The sequence below is a fragment of the Magnolia sinica genome, chromosome 10 (genome assembly GCF_029962835.1).
Source record: "Magnolia sinica isolate HGM2019 chromosome 10, MsV1, whole genome shotgun sequence".
Lineage (NCBI taxonomy): Eukaryota > Viridiplantae > Streptophyta > Magnoliopsida > Magnoliales > Magnoliaceae > Magnolia > Magnolia sinica.
Genome location: NC_080582.1, coordinates 74392413 through 74413035, shown reverse-complemented (window position 1 = coordinate 74413035; position 20623 = coordinate 74392413). Strand labels below are relative to the sequence as shown.

The 20623-nt window shown below is 40.2% G+C and overlaps 1 protein-coding gene across 3 annotated transcripts; it reads right to left on the bottom strand.

The window, feature by feature from the left end:
- Window positions 1–526: 526 nt before the first annotated feature.
- LOC131216995 (protein POLAR LOCALIZATION DURING ASYMMETRIC DIVISION AND REDISTRIBUTION-like) lies at window positions 527–19515 on the bottom strand. Of its 3 annotated transcripts, none has more exons than XM_058211663.1 (4): window positions 19370–19515; window positions 8496–9118; window positions 4163–4620; window positions 527–1000 (listed from the first exon to the last, which is right to left on the bottom strand). In XM_058211663.1, the coding sequence occupies exons 2-4, from the start codon at window positions 9106–9108 to the stop codon at window positions 701–703; spliced, it is 1371 nt and encodes a 456-aa protein (XP_058067646.1). In that variant the 5' UTR covers window positions 9109–9118; window positions 19370–19515; the 3' UTR covers window positions 527–700. The 3 variants fall into 3 exon arrangements, with proteins under 3 accessions (XP_058067646.1, XP_058067647.1, XP_058067645.1); XM_058211664.1 differs by lacking the exon at window positions 19370–19515 and adding an exon at window positions 18987–19313 and having other exon boundaries at window positions 4163–4410; XM_058211662.1 differs by lacking the exon at window positions 19370–19515 and adding an exon at window positions 18987–19306.
- Between the last annotated feature and the right edge of the window lie 1108 nt (window positions 19516–20623).

Genomic DNA, 20623 nt, shown 5'->3' with positions numbered 1-20623 from the left:
ACACCGTGCATTTGATGGGCCCCTTTAAATTATAGGACATCCCAAAAATCAGCCGTAAACGGAACTCAGGAGGGCCATATCATCTAAAATCATGTGAAGACATGCCTAAAAACATATTAAAGAACTTGGTGGGCCCACTTAAAATTTGAATGCGTCTGAAACTTGGTCTCACCCCTCATTCAATTGGGACACAGATAATGGATGGGCTGGATTTATGAACCACATCTCAGTGGGCCCAATACATGATTATGAATGTTTTAATGGGAGGGGAACCCCTCTCAACCGTTGTATGTGGTGTGGCCCAAAAAGTCATGGATTGAGTTGATTTTTAAGCCTGAGGCCCATCATGGAATGGTGCATCTGACTGATGGGATAGATGTTCGACATGCATCACGGTGGGGCCCACACAGCTCGACCTAATGGGAATTCCCATGAGCTCGACCGCATAGAACCATATATATATATATAAACTTCAGTTACGAGAAAGAACAATTAAGAATGCTTCCAATCCCACGCAAACCAAAACTCATGAAGCAACTGCCTCCAACACACCACAAAAGAGCCCGATTTCACAATTTTTGGAAATTCCATTACTAGTAGGAATCCAAAATAGCAATTTTTATTTTGCAATCTAAACATGCCACGAGTTTTTTTGTGTTTTTTTTTCACAGGTATACAAGTAGTTAATCAGCTTCGGTTCTTACCCGAAAGGCATCCGACTGCTGCCTGTTTTTTCTTGCAAAAGGAAGTGTACATTGTCCTTCCACCAACGAATCTCCATCTCTTTCTCACGAAGCTTGCGCTCGGCATATTCCAAGGCGGATTCTAGCTCTTCGATACGCTCTTGCTGTCTTGTTTCAAGAACCTCATGTAGCCTTTTCTCGAGCTCGTTCGGAGAAACTCCATAACATACATTATTCCCATGAAATTCTTGAGGCTCATCATCCTCTTCGAATCTCTGGGTAAAGATTCTGGCAGGAGCAGCATTCTCGACAATCATCTGTCATTTCCAAAACATGAAAAATGAAATAGAATTCTCGCAAATTGCGTTTGGATGCATGTACAAGTGTAATAATCCCAAACATCAGTTTGATCAAGTGAATGACAAAAACTAATGTTTCCCTGCATTCATAACGAGGGATCCGTCCTTCAAATTGCTGCTGCATTTCTTTCAAATCTGACTTGAAAGTAGCGTAATTGCAATTCAGAGCCTAGACTATCGGACATAGATGCTAAGGAAATTACAACTTTGTAATTTCCACTTTGTTAGACAAGTTGCAATCCATTTAAATAGTGCATCTAAACACACCATGCACTAGAGCTTGCATTTGAATTGCAGTTATATTAGTTTCAAGTTGGAAATGAAAGAAATGCAATTACGACTCAAGGGCTACTTTCTCACATTTGCGAACATGAGGTGAAAGCGATTGCCATTTCCTCTTCTCAATTTTTCTAACAGTTTGTGATTCAATTCACTTGTAATTCCAAGTCCAAACAAATCTAATGTACGAAACAAATAGATAATTCAAGCACGCAGGACATCTGAGCAATGCATCTAGGGCTGGCCCATCGATCTTTCGGTCCTGGCTCACCTTGTGCTGGAATACAAGGCTTGAGAAATTTAAGCTCGTTTACTAATCAGGCCAGACCCGACCTATGTCTGAGAGCTGGAACTGAGCATGTTTAGTGTATCAAAAGCATTTAAATATTTCATTCATGATGGGAGGTATGTAATTAACGGCCTGTATCTTCCACAAAAGTGGGTGGCAGGGTCGGGCATTTAAATATTTCATGCATGATGGGAGGTGCGTAATGAACAGCCTAAATCTTCCATAAAAGTTGGCGGGGGGCCTCAGGCTCAGGCTGCAGGTCTGCAGATTGGACTTGGAGAGACCTCGGCTTTGTCCATTCATCAGGCAGATCATCAAATGTGTGCCAGAGCAAGAAAGCATGCATACCACATATCTCACAGGGACCAGAGTCCTCAACACCACCTGTTTTATGCAGTGCATAAAACACCCAGGCACTGCAGGGTCCACTACGTTGTATATGTACCACTCAGTCCATGAGGTTGTATCCTCGATTCTAGGCCATGGGGCAAAACATCAATTAGATCTACAACTCAAGTGGGCCACGCCACAAGGAACAATGGGGATTGGATGCCAACCATAGGTTTGGGTGTGGGACAAAGGTGTAACTCACCAGGATGAATTGAAACTACCAAAATCGACATGATCCAAAACTGAGGCGGGACACTGCATGAACTAAGAGGTTTTAGGTGCAATTTTACATTGTTCCCGTTGGTGCGGCCCATCAGATTTCCCAAGTTCTCTATCACGCTGATCATTCGTACGCATGGTTTAAATAAGGGTTCTCACCTGATGGACGGAGTACATTTACATATGCAACATGGTGGGCATGACAGAGCTTGGGTGTTTTACCTGCTACATAAAACAATTGTTGTAGAGGATTCCAGTCCACCTTGCGGGAAGTGGATAAATGTAAGGAAAAATGGGCCTATCAAATCATCAGGTGGACTGCACACATGCCAAAGCATTTACATATCATAAAAAAATTTCATCTGTATTCGACATGCATGTGTGGCTTGCCAGATGAATGGACTAGATGATTCAGGCCAGGTCACGTGAACAGTGGAGCTCAACTAATGCATTTATCAGCAATGCAAGCCTGCCAATGTGTGGCTTTGCCAGTGGGCTTGGGAGAAACTTTATTTACCGTTTGGTAGAATAAGTAGCAAGTTGAAGCAAACATGTAGATCATCCATCTTACTAGGGAAGTAGATAAATTTAAGGACAGGATAACATATACACTGAGTTTCAATAAAATGTATAGAAAAAACCCAATAACATGTGGAGAGAAAGCCAATAGAGAATTTCATCCGTAACGAAATTCAGAACCAATCATCTCATTGGTTCCCTTACAAAAGATTGGATGATTAAAATAAAAAAGGTCTAAGGCTCAAGCTGAGCCATCGATGTAGGACCAACCCATCATCATAGCATTGTCCCAGATATTTGGGATCAGCTTTACAAAATTCTCAAGATTGCGTGGAAAAATCTCAACGATTGACTTCAATCCCCCTTTGCCTGGGCTTGGGAAGGGCTAACCCCACCCATACTAGGAAGAAAAGAGCCTATGATCACTAACCTGAGCTTAAAAAATGCCTGGGGAATAGTTTGAATTTCTAAACACAAAACAAAGGTCATCACTTTACAGATCTTAAGATAGAATATAGCCGAATACTGACAGCGATATTAGTTTAACATGTTTGTCATCTGTTTTTTTCTGCCTTATGAAATCATAACTTCGGACATGATTCTCGCAGTTAAAGAACCTTTGACTTGCATTATAAAAGTTACTTTCAGCCTTTTAGAATTTCCATTCAGTCTCTAATATATAACTCGAGTAGCCATGGACAATTTTTTACCCATGCAATTAGTCATAAGAGAGTCGTGAACTATGAGATTTAAAAGGACAGTAGAAGGGAGATTGAAATATACAAGGGTATCTATGTCACTGGCAATTCTGCGTGCTTATCAACCAATGGCACAGATTTTACCCGCTCTTCCATCACAAATGGTGGTGATTCTAGCCACTTTCATTTTGATGTTTTCATGCGAGTAGCATGTCTGTGCATGTGTGTTGCTGGCCCATAACCCAGTCACTCAGCACCCCACTATCTCTCTCCCTGCATTCTACGTGTAGTGTGAACCCCTCTTCAAAGCCACTTTACTCTCTTCACATGTGCCCCACCCCCTAGTATGTTTAACTATCCTGAAAATCAGAAACTACATAAGGGAGCTCTACAATTATAGATATGTAAGGGGCCATGGTCCATGCAAGGTGGAACCCACCAGACCAATGGTTTGGAATGCTGAACCATGGACCGCAAACTGAAAACTCAAGTACACAGTGCAGATCCTCGGGTCAAAGATTGTATAATTCTTCTCCTCCTTTTGGACAGCAGGTGGGTTGCCCAGCAAGCGTTTTGGGACCCCAAAATGGCCCGTAACAAAATACATCAAACAAAAAGGTTTGGTAAGACATGCGATAAAGGGCATCAAAATGCAATCCACAAACTCATGTAATGCGGAGCTAAGAAATCAAGGAATATGAGATCTAGATATCAATAATTTCTTACCTCAATGTACTGGTGCTGTCCAAGTCCTGACAAATCTTCACCATCCAAGTTGAGCTGCAGACGTTCCAATTCAGCCTCAAGTTCCGCCTCCAACTGATCCATTCCTACATACTTTTCACTCTCAGTAGTTGAACTGAAATTGGGAGATTGAACACATTCAACTGCCGAATGCCCCCCTCTCAAATGGATAGAAGATCCATGATTTTGAATGGAAAGATGCTCATCCATTCTTTCAACTCCATGGGAATCTGGAGCAGAATACACAAGAATAGTATTTGTCTCAGAAGGATGATAATTCATGTCTTTCTTTCGCATTTCATCTTTAATGTCATTAAGCAGAGTTTCGATTTGGGTCTGCAGCTCTATCATTTTATTGAACTCATTTCTACTCTTGGCGATAAGAAAAACCAGGCCAGCTCCAACACCTAAGCTAAAAGAGGCATCCTCTATACATCTTCCTGAAAAACAATAAAGAATAGTACACAATAAATATAAATATCTACGGAACTATCTTTAAAACCAGAAAAGATCATGTTGCTGAAATATGCAACAGAACATTGTAGCAGATATCCAGTTGTAGGTGATCAAACCCTTTTGCATTGTACGATAAAGAAAGCACATTGACTGAAGTGCATATACAGTCTACCAATAAAGTTTGACATCGAATTTTGACATTGAAGTCTAAATTATATGAGAGAACTATTCAAGAACAACCAGTTTGGAGTAATATTTTCAAGGTCAAAATTGGAAAGAAAATTCTGGAAGCATAAAAGAAAAGGACTGTACCATACAACTGGCTGTAGGTGATCAGCCCTCTTTTACATTTTATGATATGGAAAGCACATTGAAAACATAGTCTATCAATGAAGTTCGACATCCAAGGGTGTAAATAAAATGGGGGTCATGTTTCCATTTCAATTATCAGCAAAAGCCAATAAAATGCATAAAAAATTTGTAGCAAGACCCACAAAAGCAATTCCAGATACTTGAAATCCACATACATTGCATATTGCAGTTTGAAGTCCTTAGCCAAATTGCCAAGAAATTCTGATGGGACTTCTTTTGGTGCAACGCTTTTCTAACCAAATGGTATATGATTCAATTTCCTAAATGTGAAGGGGCCTTGGAATTAAAAACTTGAAGTCACTCAACAATCTGCTATTGTCCAAATGAATATGGAAACAGGTGATGGTTCAGATGTGATACGGAAAGATTTTATTGGTGATGAATACAAATTAACAAATTGGCGTTTTGCTTGAGAAATGAAACTAAACAAATTGCCACAAAAAGAAGCATGTCTAGAAAAAATGAATTATATCCAATGGAATAATATAAGATACGTAAGACGAGCTGGAATCAAGTTCTGGTTTCTCATCAGCTGCTTGACGTACCCCACTACTGTTAAGTCTATTTACTTCTGGGTGGTTTTATACATTAAGGCAAGTTTTGTATTCTCCCATTTCCATTAGGGTGCCTTTTGAATTGGTGGAAACTAAAATTTAACTGAAAAAAGGAAATCGATTTCCTTAGATGTGACGGTTTCCCATGTTTGTGACACTTAATCATTCATAGTGTGAATTGAGCCACACATGCTACAAGACCAATTACCTACAAGCAACAGATTGATTCCAATCTAATCCCTGTGCGAGTATACTAGTCCTATAGGTGACTCTTGTGTCTTTACTACATCATGTTGTTTGGCAAGACTGCGATGTGATGATTCTACTTTTGTGTGCATTCTCAAAGCCATGTGCACAGATACGATTGGGTCAGAAGCACGCTGGGCAAGCGGCCAAATCAAGATCGGGTCACGAAGATGAGTGAGAGGAAGATCATAGATGATTGCAACAGTGGTGGTGATGCATAAGTGTTTTATCTAAGGCACCGAATTGAATGGATGAACAGATTTTATTGACAACTGTTTTTTTGGAAAAATATTTACATATTATTTTATTAATATTTTCCACAAGCTTTTATTGATCAAATTTACTAAGATTATGTTTGACCTCAAAAGCGGATAAATGTGCTTCACAATCGAAGCATTGGGATTTGTGTGTGTGCATAGATGGAATTAAACGTGCTCGATTTTGTTTTTTTACACACACACTCACACCACTGTAGGATTTCACCACAATGGGTACCTGAACCCATGACCTCGTGTTGAAACTCTTGTGAGTCTACCATCGAGGCATGAGTGTGATCAAATCAACATTCTAAGATAAGCAAATGGAGATTGGGATGAATCATTATGATCCACTTATAGATTTGATATGATGCTATTCCCTTAAGGAGGATTACTAGTCTTAGAGGTCTCACACTAGATCTACTTGATTGGAAAGTGTAAATTGGGTTTTTTTTTATTGTCAGGTAGAGTAGTAATTTAGTATACTTCATTACCACTATAACTAAAGAGATGTTGGAATTAATTTCTAATTGAGATTTCTGATGAGTGGAGGTCTAAAAATATAGGTTTAGGTCTCTCTCTCTCTCTCTCTCTCTCTCTCTCTCTCTCTCTCTCTCTCTCTCTCTCTCTCTCTCTCTCTCTCTCTCTCTCTCTAGCCCTCATTCTAGAGAAATCCCTTCCCTTCTTGAGACCCTAGTTCACCAAATTTAGAGATCCCATGGTGTGTATAATGTTCTCTTTCCTTGTGATTAAGAATTTACATCTCTGGTGGGCTTTCCTTCGTTTCCGTTCGTGTTTCTGTGTAGTGAAATATTAAATTGAGGTATTTCCCGGTGTTTTCAGCTAAGTTTCGTCAGATGTGACATTTTCCTTTCCTCATCTACTTTTTATTCCAACAATTCAAGCATGCCCATACTAGAGACAAACAGTCAAACACTCATTTTGAATTTATAAAAGCATAGTTTTGCACCTTCTGTTCTCATGCTAATCGAGAAATATCTCAGAAATCTTCACATGGATGTTAGCCAAATGAGGCGAAAGAAAATAAAGAAGAATGGTAGTCGCTTACTGAGAAGTGACAAGAGAAAATCCAGATTTAGAAAATCAATGGAAGACAAGGCTTTGGATTCAAAATCATCTCATATGATGCATTTGGATGCTAAGATGGATTAAATTGAAATAATTCAATGTGGGGGACGTTTTAATCCATAATGACATTCAACCCATAATTGCAGTTCCATTCATTTCAAGCTGGACTTAAAGCAATTCAAATTGCTATATGTAAGCTAGCTCCTCATCATGAATGGATCGGAGTCATCCCGCTTTGGCAATTTCCGCTTTATTAAAATGAATTATTGCAATCCAATTCAATTGAGTATACAAACACAGTCTCAGGAAGAAAGCAATCACAGCAAGATACAATGCAGATTATAATATCTATAGCCTATTGATTTCTGAGAGAACATAGAGTTCTAAGACGAGTTACATTTCCTCAAAAGCAACTTTTCTGTGACAGTAATCACTCTAGACACCATCTCAATGAACAAACCAATAAAAGGCATGTTTGGATGTCCTTTGTTAGGAGACCTTTCTCCTCAAATCAGTAGAACTTGAAAGGAGACCAAATTGATTTGACATCATGATTTAAAATATCATCCCAAACCAATTTGACTCCATATCAGCAGAGAGAAACAATTCACTGGACAAGAACACCCAGAAACCACTACGTAGGAACGAGTCACGGGCAATTATACTTGTTTCAGTTGCCGGACATGTCCTGAAAAAGCTATATAAAACAATGCTTGGCACACAATCATGCGAAATGCAGCTTATGTTTTCTCCACTTAACCAAATAGAGTGAAAAGACAACAAACATGTTCTGCCAAAAGAATGATCTTTGCCGCTGTCATGAATCAAGATCCCAGCATATGTCACCCCACCAGGGCCAACATGTTGAGATGGTACGATGACCGGAACTATCCATGTTCTGGATTCCATCCTTACAGGCCATCATAAGAAAATTACACTAACCATTTGACTCTGATCATCATTATCTGTAGATGAACTTGGAAAACTGAAAAGAATTTCCAATGGCTCACATTCAACCCCAAAAAAATCAAAGGTCATTATCATCATTGAGGCATGATTTTTAGACGATAGCGTATTTACAGAAGTACCAAGAACATGGATCATTCCCATTACCGGACCATCCAAGCACGTGGGTCCCATTGGGGCAACACATGCTGTGATGCCAAGTCGAAAAAGAGGCAAAATGAAATCTTGCTAAACTATACACCTTTTCCAAATTGGGGACATCCCAAAGCACCCTAAATGATCACTTGCAACATAAAATCGATTCGATAATCAGTCAAAACAATACAAGTGAAAAAAAAAAAAAACAAACATACAAGCATATAATCAAACATTTACCTGACGACACAGCAGTCTGCTTAGACGTCGAACATGCTGACGTATTGCCCGTCAGGTCCTGCCTACTCCCACTCTCCTTCAACTCATTCGAAACCGATTCTTTGCTTAGGCAACCTTCTTCCAAATTCACCGACAAATCATCCTCCTCTCCATCAATCAAACCCAAATGAGATTGATTACCAGATTCCACATTCTTTCCACATCTAGACCCCTTCAAACCTGCGCATTCTCCCTTCCCAGAGTCCAATTGCCCACACCCATCTCCCCCTAACTCCAATTGCAATCCCTCATTATCGGGCGCGACCCGAGTAAGCGACCCCACAACAACCTTACTCCCATCGCCATCCGTCCATAGCAATTCCTCTCTCTTATCTTTCAAAATTGCAGATGATAACCCACACCGAGGTGTGAGAGAAGCAATCCAGCGAGAGAGAATCGACCGCGGCGAAGAAGGTAGAGACGATGAAGAACCAATCTTCTTCTTAATCATTTCATCACCATCACCTTCTTTTAGAAAATCAACAATTCTCATCTCCTTCTTCTTTGCAAATCCAGCAGTTATAGATTCTCCAAAGAAGCAAGAGCCTCTTCTCTCTCTCAAAGAAGGGGGCATATTTAAAAAACTGCACCGTTTTGTACTATAAATATTTAAATAAGAAGTCTGAGGAGGGAAATATTCGGGGCGTTGCAGATACGAGAACTAATCACCTACATTCAACTGTACCAAAACTTGTGGTACGGCACCGTCTTTTTCCAATGATTTTCCAATTCCGGAGGAAATCAGTACCATGATAATGGTAGGATCCACCATGAGGACTATCCTTCTCTACAATAAATCTTACTAGATAACTAGGTGGACCATAATTGTATCTTGTGTCAAACAATCGGTGTTTGATTGATTTGAATGATGTGGATTTTTTGTGATAGATGATCATCAAGACTAGATGTATGTTTTTAATGGTGCAGATGCTTCATTTTGGTGGAAATAATTATGTGGTACCACAAGTTGTGGTACTTTGAATATATGTGATTAGTTTTCTTCAGATATTTGTTGTATCAAATATCAGGGCATGATACGAATGTATGTTCCTGAATTTAAGACATAGATGTCAATAAATCAAAATTCAAGACGACCCAGATGATGAAAATGTTGAATATGTGTGTCCATCCATTTTTAAGATGGAACAGATCCACCGTACAAGTGGCAGCATGTTTGACAATCTAGACCGCCCAATGGCGACTGTGGATGGATCATGTGTGGAACAACGGTGCCGATCAAATCGGTGTTATCTTCGGCTCGTCCTCCATCGACAATGGGAACACGAATTGAACAGTCTGGATTGGATTCATGTGAATACATATTGTACGGAAGAGAGACTGCTCATTTTTAAAATGGTGGTAAACTAACACCTAACTAGTACTTTAAAAAAAATAATAAGAAATGTTCTTATAGCATGTTGCATGTTAACCTACAACCTTTTGATTTTCTGCAGAAATGGCAATTGTATATATCATCTGAGCCGTGCAAAAGGTGGGCCACATCATAAAGATCGCCTGGGACTAAATCCAGGGTGGCCTATTTATTAGGAGCGCAACGGTTGAAACAAATATACAGCTGATGGGCTCTTCTCAAGCTATATGTATGGCCCACCTTTTAATGGTTCAGATGTCCTGCTGAAATGACACATAGGTGGAAATAGAAACATTGTTAGGAAACAAGATTATTTTTCTCAGCTGGACAGCTCGACTTGCTGGCCTAAACATCTAGGTTGGGTCCCACATGTACAGGGATGGATGTCCCACACATGTGCCAGTTCGGCACGTGGGTCAGGTTGGAATTGACCCGAACCCAAGCTGCAGCCTTAATATGGACGTATGAACAACCCATAACATCATCAGGACCTTCCATTTGGCCTGACCCAATCTTCATAAGTAGCCGTGAAAGAAACATCTGAACAGATTATCCAAATCATGCATTTAGTAGCATGACAAAATGAGTGGACAAGATCATCCTTAAAAGAAAGGTCGTGGTTATGCTTTTTTCACAGTGGTGGAACAAGACTGGGCTCAATTTAATGGACGGTCCAGATTGGTGATGGAATTGTCCATATGTCCAGATGCAGCTGATGAGCATGGGAAGGTTTCCATACGCTTACACCACTATGTCATTTCTCGACTACTAAAATATGCGAAATTGACTTATATATCTGTGCGATGAATCCAAAAAAGAATACATCGCAAAAACAATCATCGACGATTTTGCCAACGAGAATTCATTGATACTCTGGCGGAACTTCACGAACGATACTCAGGCACTACGAAATTATACACGTGGCATAAATTTCTTGAAATTAAACCATCCAAATCGACGGACCCACAGTGTAAAGATTATCAACCCAAAATCATAGAACATTTATGTTCTCTGATCAGTATACAGTTGTTTGACGAAGTAGGAAAGTTGGATAGTTTTAATCTAAACCGTCCATTAAATGTTCATTAATCTGCAAGTCAGATAATCAAATAAGTGTTTTTCTCTTGGTTATCATCTATCTAGATTGGGACTCGGAATTTAGAAGGTGTAATTTGAATAATTTATTTGCCACGTGTTGAATTTTAAGGTGCCTGTGCATCAATCCTCACACTGCCAGAGTATCAAAGTTTTTCTCTTTCCACAAAGGTGGGCCATCTGAACCAACTCAGGATCTCCAATGAAAGGTGAGGAATCTCGACCGGTAAAGGCTTTATTGTTTATTTTTCGAGGGAGCGCACGTTAGAGGATGTTATTCTTACCGTGTGGGACCCATCTTGATGAATTTATTATAAATCCACACCATCCATCGGTGTTTTCAGCCCATTCTAGGAGGATATCCCAAAACTTATGCAGATCCAAATCTCCTTTGGATCACACCGCTGGAAAATGTGGCGAATGACTATTAAAAAAAAATTTGTAAGCCACAAAACTTTTGGATCAAGCTGGTCTTTTCCCTTTATCCAGGTCTGATTGACCTTATCAATTGATTGGATGGCAAATAAACGCTACGGATCTGCTTATGGTGGGCCCTGAGAAATTTTTAATGGTGATCGTTCAATCACCATTGTTTCCTTTGGTGTGGTCCACTCGAGATTTATATCTGCTTAATTTTTGGAAACACTTACTAAAATGGGCTGGAAAATTGGATGGACAGTGTGGATATACAACACATCATCAAGGTGGGCCCCAAGGCCAGTGTAACACGTAATTCTCTTCTTCTTCTTTTTCGAAGAAGGTCAGCAAACGTGAAACGTTGTGCTTGATTAAAAACTGGGTTAGGTAGGCCCCCACCAACCGGATCAGCCCGATCCGATTTTAACTCGGGTTGAGTCATGCCCAAACCCGAATGTGTATTAATCAACTTGGTCAGAATCAACCCGACCAAAAACCATCATGGTGGTATGGTTTCATGAGTCAGACGAGTCTAATACAGCACATCCGAGTCAACTCGGATCGAGTAGGACGCGATCCGACACAATACCAAGAGTCACTCCCCATCTCAGGCGAGTCTGGCCGATTCAGCCCTGACTTGATTCAGGACCAAACAAGCCTGGTGGGGATCATCATAGAGATGGTCTAGTTCATGGAACCCGGAGTCCATTTTTGAGGTATGGCTTCGATGGATCCCCCGATCCACCAAGATGGGTGGGACCCCTGACTCTGGGGATCACAGTGATGTATGTGCCTTGAATCCAAACCATCCAACCATTTTGATAGCACATTTTAGATTACGATCCCAAAAATGATGCTGACTCAAATCTTAGGTGGACCACACCACAGAAAACAGTTGTGATTGAACTCCCACCATTAAAAACTCCCTGGATTCAACCGGAATGTTTATTTGCCTTCAACTTGTTGATAAGGTCACAGCGACCTAGATGAAGAGAATAATCTAGATCCAAAGCTTTTCTGGCCCACAAGAAATTTTTAATGGCTAATTACCATTGTTTCATCTGTTATCGTTCATCTGACTTTTAGATCTCTCACGCCCTAAAATGAGTTTTCAACCTGGGTGAACAGCACTGATGCAGTCACATACAACACGGCGCCCATTTTTCAGGACCCAGTGTACTAAATCGGTGAAGTGGGGTCAGCTTGGTGTGGACCCAAATCCAAAAATTCAATTTCAGGTTTGGCCATATGGACAATGGTTCAGGCTCAGATGGGTTCATCAGGTGGCTTGTGTGGTCCGGTCAACAACTTAGATTTTCTGGTTGAATTGGGTTGACCCAGAGTCGGGTCGGCACAGACCCGAGTTGCATCCCTAATAATAGCAGTGATAGGGTGCGATGGTTGATACACAGGCACTAAGAAATTGTACGCATTCCATGTTAGTACCAGAAATTAAACCGTCCAAATTGTGGGCCATGATTTAGATAGATCATAAACCACAATTTTTTGTTTAAACTAGATTATTGATGAATATCAAATGGATAGCTGTAATAATCAACGGTCTGAATTCAACAAACAAACATCTAATTATCAAAGTTTCACATAGTTTATTCCATTGGATTTTGAGGTAAAAACCTGTCAACTTTAGATTTCATACAATATAACTTGTTATAATATATAACACATGTACAATCTCACACTGCCTGAGTATCAACCATCATAGTCTGCCAGAGTATTAACTGCCCTCGGGAAACCCTTAGGTTATAGGTAGGGCTGCCAACGGGAAACGTACCGTTCGAGTTGGGTCATAGAGCATCAGTCCGAAGACTATCTGGAATTGAACCAGACCTTAATTGACCCATCTGATTTTAACTGGGTCCATGTTAGTGGCCCACCCAAATGGACGGATTGCCTTTCCCTTTGGCAGGAACTTACTGCAACAGGAAGTTAGGTAGGGCCCACTGTCATTTTTCTTAGAAATTCATCCTGTCCATCCATTTTGTCAGATCCTGTATCATGTTAAGACATGGGCACTTAAATGAGGCAAGTGGTTAACGAAATGATCACCGTTTAAAACTCCCAATATTCTACCGTGTGATGTTTATATGCCATTCATACCATTGATAAGGTCATTACTATTAGGATGAGTTGAGAACACAGAAACATTAACCTGATTCGAAATTTCTATGGCCACAAATGTTTCAACAGTGGCCGTTCATTCCTCGTTGTTTTCTGTTGTGTGGCTCACTTGAGTTTTGGATCTGTCTCATTTTTGAGTCCATGCCCTAACATGATATGAAGAAACAGATGAAGAGGGCGGATTTCTCACAAACATAACAGTGGGCTGAACCAGGTTTGCAACTGCTCTTCAAATTTGTATTTTCAAATGTTGTGAAATTCCCGCCAACTGTCGTATGCAAATTTGCTTATCGATTCTCCCTGCCAGCTGTGAAAAGTACTGGAACAACCCTGCAGGCTTTGCATGGACTTTTTTCGAGTTGAGGAAAAAAAAAAGTTTGATACTCTGGCAAGGTGTGATGGATGATACGCAGGCACTTATAAATTGTATGCGCGGAATATAAGTAATTCAAATTAAGCCATCTAAATTAAGTCCATGGTCAAACATATATTACACTTAAGTGATCGTCTGACTTTCAAATTGGTGAATACTTCTCCAACGGTTAAAAATGAAAAATGTCTAAAGATCTTGCTTGAACAAATAAGTGTCCACAAACCAAAGGTCGAGGCTGTTCAATTCTTGAGTTGTAGGCAGATTAGATCCCGAAATGTGTGGGGCCCACCTTGATGTATTTGTTCTATATCCATACTGTCCATCTGTTTTTTCATCTCATTTTAGGATGAGATGTAGAACCATAATAAGATACAAACCTTAGGTAGTCCACACCATTAGAAACAATGATGAATAACTTTTAAAAACTTTTTGTGGACCACAAAAGTTTTGGATCAACCTAATTTTTGTATTTTCCATTCATCTTGTTCAGGACAGAAACTAAACATTGCGAAAACATGGGCCTTTGAAAATTTTAATGGCAAAGCACTCAATCCTCATCGTTTCCTGTGGTGTGGCCCATCTAATATTTATATCAGCTTAATTTTTAGGACCACGTCCTAGAATGGGCTGGAAAAACGAATAGACATTGTGGATATACAACACATCATTAAGGTGGGCTCGACAGTAAGGGTAACGCCCACTAATGTGCTACCGGAAAAGCACCTAATCCCCTCCCAATTTAGTAGGCTTAACTTAGTTAATTTTGCCACATGCTCATACCATAAGGGAAACTGATTGGCTACTCCCCTGACACCAGTCCCGTGGCTGGTGGTAGGTGCTCTGTGGCCCCACCACGATGTATGTGTTTCATCTTTTCCGTTCATCCATTTTTACATATCATTTTATGGCTTGATCCAAAAAATGAGAGGTATATAAATCTCAGGTGGACCACACCACATGAAAACAATAGTGATTGGATATCCATCATTAAAATCCTCCTAAGACAGGCCCAGATGAAGGGAAAAAACAAAAATCAGCTTGATCCAAAACTTTTATGGCCCCAAAATGTTTTTTAATGGTTGACGCTCATTCAACACTGTTTCCTAAAATGTGGTCTACTTAAGATTGGGATATACCTCATTTTCCGTCTCATACTGTAAAATGATCTGTAAAAATAGATGGTCGCCATGGATAAAACACATACATCATGGTAGGGCCCACGGAGTACCGACCACCAGCCATTGGCTGGTGTCAGGGGGAGTAGCCAATCCGTTTCCTACCATAAGTGCCTGAGTTTCAAATGTCCTGGGCTGCCAGAGTACCAACTCTTGGCTACTCCCCCTGACACCAGCCCCGTGGCTGGTGGTCGGTGCTCTGTGGGGCCCATAATGATGTATGTGTTTCATCCATTCCGTTCATCTATTTTTATAGATCATTTTATTGCTTGATCCCAAAAATTAGATGTATATAAATCTCAGGTGGACCACACCATATGAAAACAATAGTGATTGGATATCCACCATTAAAATCCTCCTAAGGCCCACTGTACTGTTTATTTGACATCCAATATGTTGATTAGGTCATACAGGCCCAGATGAAGGGAAAAAACAAAAATCAGCTTGATCCAAAACTTTTATGGCCCCAAAATGTTTTTTAATGGTTAACACAAATTCAACACTGATTCCTGTAATGTGGTCCACTTACGATTGTGATATATCTCATTTTTAAATTTATACTGTAAAATGATGTTTAAAAATAGATGGACGGCGTGGATAAAACATATACATCACGGTGGGTCCCACGTAACACCAACCATAAGCCATTGGCTAGTGTAAGGGGAGTAGCCAATCCTGGGCTGCCAGAGTACCAACTCTCCTCTTGAGTTAGGCCCGTAAATGAGAGCAGGTACGATTGCTTTGAAGTCAGCGAGGAAAGTTAAGTCGAGTGCAGACCGTTCACTGCCGCTGGTTGGTATCCCAACGATACTTCACAGTTCACATGGGGCGGGGATTGGGTACTACCCCTTATCAGGACATACCTAGAGACGGACGGTCCCGTCAGAGGCTCTGAGGGGCCCACTTTGATGTATATGTTTTATCCACACCGTCCATCCATTTTAATAAATCATTTGAGGTGATGAGACAAAAAACAGACAGTGCTATCAGAGGCTCTGAGGGGACCACCGTGATGTATATGTTTTATCCGCACTGTCCATCCATTTTGACAAATCATATGAGGTGATGATAAATAAAATTTTTAAAAAAAAAAGGCAAATAAAATGCTCATGTGGACTGTACTACAGAAAAGAGCGAGGATTGATTGCATACCACTGAATACCTCCCGGGGCCACATAAGTTTTGGATTAAGTTGATATTTATGTTTTCCCTTCATCCAGCTCTACGTGACCTTATGAATAGGTTGGATGGTAGATAAATGTCACGAAGAGCATTGGAAAGATTTCAACAGTGGGGTCACGGGCACTTATATTTCCTGAAGTGTGGTCGACTCTAGCCTTTAATCTTCCTTTTTTTAGCCCATGTCTTAAAATAATCTTCTAAAATGAATGGACAGCGAAAATAAAAGACATATCACGGTGGGCCCACAGACCTCTGACATGACTGTCAGTGTCTAATTAGGTCCTGGTGGGGCCTGGGGGAATACCCAACCCAATCCGGTTCACATGTTGGGTGAGTACATGCACGCCACACTCAGATATCTGTTTGAGCGGAAGCGGATTGCCTAGTGTGTCACACACTACCCAACTTAGTGGTGTGTTGAGGTCGCTTAGTTATGTGGGCTCCTCCAGGATGTATGTGTTATATCCACACCGTTGATCCATTTTGAGAGATCATTTTAGGTCACGATCCAAAATATGAGGTAGATTTAAAGCTCCAATGGACCACAGTATAGAAATCAGTAGGGGCAATCACTCCAAAATCATTCCCAGAGCCCACCATGATCAATAATCATTAATAATTAATAAGAGATATTCAAATATCAATATCTATATTCAGTCATTAAAAGAAACCTTTTATTAGCCTGGCTTTATTAGCACAGGAATATATTCTGAATAGTATTTATAACCGTTATCCCTGCTAGATATAGAAAGAGAGGAGACAACGATTGTTTGAAGGGATATGATGAAATTATTTAATTGGCTAGCTTGTGACTTTTTATACAATATGTTTGTAAGGTTATGTGGACCTCCAAAGTTGGTAATCAAAGCTTACCTCCGAAGTTGATAACTGAGGTCAAGGTTGTACATGAAGGCGAGGTACAGATGATTTTTTAATTTTCAACTAATTCATAGTTTTCGAATTTCTTCATTTGGTTAGTCTATTTTTATCCATAGCACTAAATATTTAATCCTCACCACTTTCTATGATACGGTCCACATGAGCTTTTGATCTACCAATAATCAGGATCATACCCTACAATGGTCTGACAAATCGATGCACAGTACCGACATAAAACATATAGCATGGAGGAGCCCACGTAACTTGGTGCTCTCAGCACACGCAATCCGCTACCTGTGCGACCACAGTGGCAAATCTCGGCAATTCCTGGCTTGAAAATTTCTCTTTTCCTCAAAAATAAAAATATTTACATTTATGAAAAAAATATATATATCTGTTTTCTATGGCCTGAAAAATATAGAAATCCCAATAATTTCTGGCCTTAAAAAAATAAGTTACGCTTCATATTTATGAGAACATGACTAGCTACGGACGGATTAGTAGCTATCTGGTTATCTGGTTAGTGATGTGATGTCACTAAGTTATGTGGGCCCTGCTATGATGTATGTGTTTTATCCACACCTTCCATCCATTTGGAGAGATCCTTCTGGGGCATGATTCAAATAATGAGGCACATCCCAAGCTCAAGTGGACCCCACCACAGAAAACAGTGGGGATTGAATTTCTACCATTAAAATTTCTTGAGAGCCATAGAGGTTTTCAATCAAGCTTATATTTGTGTTTTCCCTTCTTCCAGGTCTGTGTTAACTTATAAACAGGTTAGATCTCAGATAAATATCATGGTGGGCCATAGGAAGGTTTCAACGGTGGATATCCCTATCCCCACGGTTTTCTGTAGTGGGTCCACTTGAACTTTGGATCCGCCTCATTATTTAGCTCATGCCCGAAATAATCTCTCCAAATGGATGGACAGTGTGGATATAACACATAGATCACGGTGAGGCCCACAGAACTTAGTGACCTCACATCAATAACCAGATAGCCACTGAAGCCTTTAGTAGCTAATCTACGTCCAAAAATACTCATTTGCTCTTATTTTGATAATGGAAATAAGAACCTTACATAACCAAGATAAGAAGAAATTAAGAGTAATCATCTTTATCCACTATTAATTGTAATCCAAGGCCATCTTAACAGTAAAATAAGATGGGATGTCAGATCCTCTTTGCTCAGTGGTTGAGTAGACAGTGGGAAGTAGACTATCCATCTGAGCCGTCGGATCAGTGACCCCACCCATCTGAGCCGTTCAAGACACACGTGGCACATTTATGGTATAAGTTCTCAATAAGCTTTCAATGATAAGCTTCAATCCCCACTGTTTTCCGTACTATGGTCTTACTTAAATATTGGATTCGTCTTATTTTGAACCATTGTCCCGAAATGAGCTTCCAAATTGAATGGACGGCGTGGATAAAACACATACATCATGGTGTATAGAGCTTTCACATCAGCTAGCTGGGTGATGTAGGGTCACCAGCCAAACCAAGTCCAGAAATTTTGTCTTACACACCTGAAAATGTCGTGCATCTTCCGAGGAAAATGTTTAGGCCACAATCGGTATTGATGACTCTAAGCCATATAATTTTCTAACCGTTGATTTTCTTTTGCGGGGAAATATCCCAATTTGCGAGTGGGTCCCACCCGACTAGTGACTAGCAAACATGTGGCACGTACCGTGTGATTCAATCCGTCGCACTTCACTTGAAACTGATTCGTTTCAGTGCATTTCCGACAGAAAAAAAAAAAGGAAAATTTTTCGAGATCAAACAAAGCAGTGATCCAGCAAAAATTCATCTCACCTGTAGATTCCTTGGTGGGCCTCGTTGAACCATCTACGACTACCAACGACCGTTGGATAGAAAGGATCCACCCGTAGATTGTATGTGGCCCCAAAATACCGTGATTGGATTGTCAAAACTATCAGATTAAGTGGATGAAAATGGACGGGTATATTAAAAAACGTCGGACCGTCCATTATTCCAGCCCGTTAATCGGATGCATGTGGTCACCCGATCGCGATTCTTTTACAATCATGCGCTATCCACGGCGGACCTATCATATCCAATGGTCCACCATGATGGAAGGGTGAGAATAATCCGTAGTGGATCGTTGCTGAAATTAGACCAAAGGTAATAGATTTTACGAAGAGGAAGAGAAGGAGATTCGAGAATAGATTAGATACCTGTAACAGACGGTCCAGATTGCTTTCGAGTCTTTGCAGAAGCCACTCTCAAGATCAGGAGACGCTGCTTGCTATAGGAGAGGGAGAATCCAGGCAGATATGCTTATTATCTACCTCTTGGAATTCGCGCGTTTGGAATTTCGTTTTCGGCGGTATAAATGCAGCTACAAAGAAAGAAGCAAGCGGGCAATTAAAGGAGATGCGGATTGGACACTGACACTTCGAGTACCTACGTCACCCCTCGTTAGTGCTCTGTGGACCCCACTATGATGTATTTATTTAATCCACACTGTCCATGTTCTTTTTTATATCATTTTAGATCATAATATCAAAAATGAGGAAGATCCAATTCTCAGATGGACCACACCATAGGAAAGAACGGTGATCAAACGCTTACCATTAAAAACTTTCTGAGGGAATCTATGTCTCTGTGACCTAATCAACAGATTGGATGGAAAATAAAAATTACAGTGGGCCATAGGAAGTTCTTGACTGTGGCAGTTTAATTACTACTGTTTTATGTGGTATGGTCCACCTGAGATTTGGATCTGCCTCATGTTTGGGTTCATGCCGTAAAATAATCGGAGAAAAATAGATGCACGGCGTGGATAAAAAGCATAAATGATGGTGGTTGGCATGGACCACCTACCAGTACCGACGACGGTACTGCCGGGGAGGTGAAGAGATATTTGACTGGGTTTTATTTTATACTCTGGCAGAGTATGACGCTTGATACGCAAGTATTCTGACCTTGTATAAATGACATACAATAAACCGTATAATTTGTGAAATACTTTGTGTCTAATGCATTTTCCCAAATTTCTATTTGATTATAAAATTATATTATTCGATCCGAGAATAGGTGATTGTTGAAATAAGACCATTAGACAGTTTTATTTTAACCGTCAAATAAATTTACACCAATCCGGGAGTGGATCAACTGACTAATCTTAATTTTTGGACCATGATAAATCTACACAGAGACCCATAATTTTCACAGTTTAATTTAGATAATTTTGCAAGCGTATGTCCAATTTCTAAGTAAATTTTATGTGCCTGTGTATCATACATCGCATTCCGCCCGAGCATTAAAGTTTTTTTTATCTCATTTGATAATTGATACTTGGAGAGTATACTCGGCGTGCGGACGCGACTTACCAGGGAGCGAATTAGGTGTTACGCTTACCGTGTGGGGCCCACCTTGCTGAATTTTTTGTATATCTACTCCGTCCATCCGTTTTAAAACCTCATTTT

Excerpts from the sequence above, each read along its gene's own strand:
- LOC131216995 (XM_058211662.1), bottom strand. The coding sequence starts at position 19,162 with ATGGACGGTCCGACGTTTTTTAATATACCCGTCCATTTTCATCCACTT. Across the intron at positions 9,119-18,986 it reads GCCCACCAAGGAATCTACAG|TTTTTTAAATATGCCCCCTT; the intron begins GTGAGATGAATT and ends AAAACGGTGCAG. Across the intron at positions 4,621-8,495 it reads GCAGACTGCTGTGTCGTCAG|GAAGATGTATAGAGGATGCC; the intron begins GTAAATGTTTGA and ends ATTGTTTTTCAG.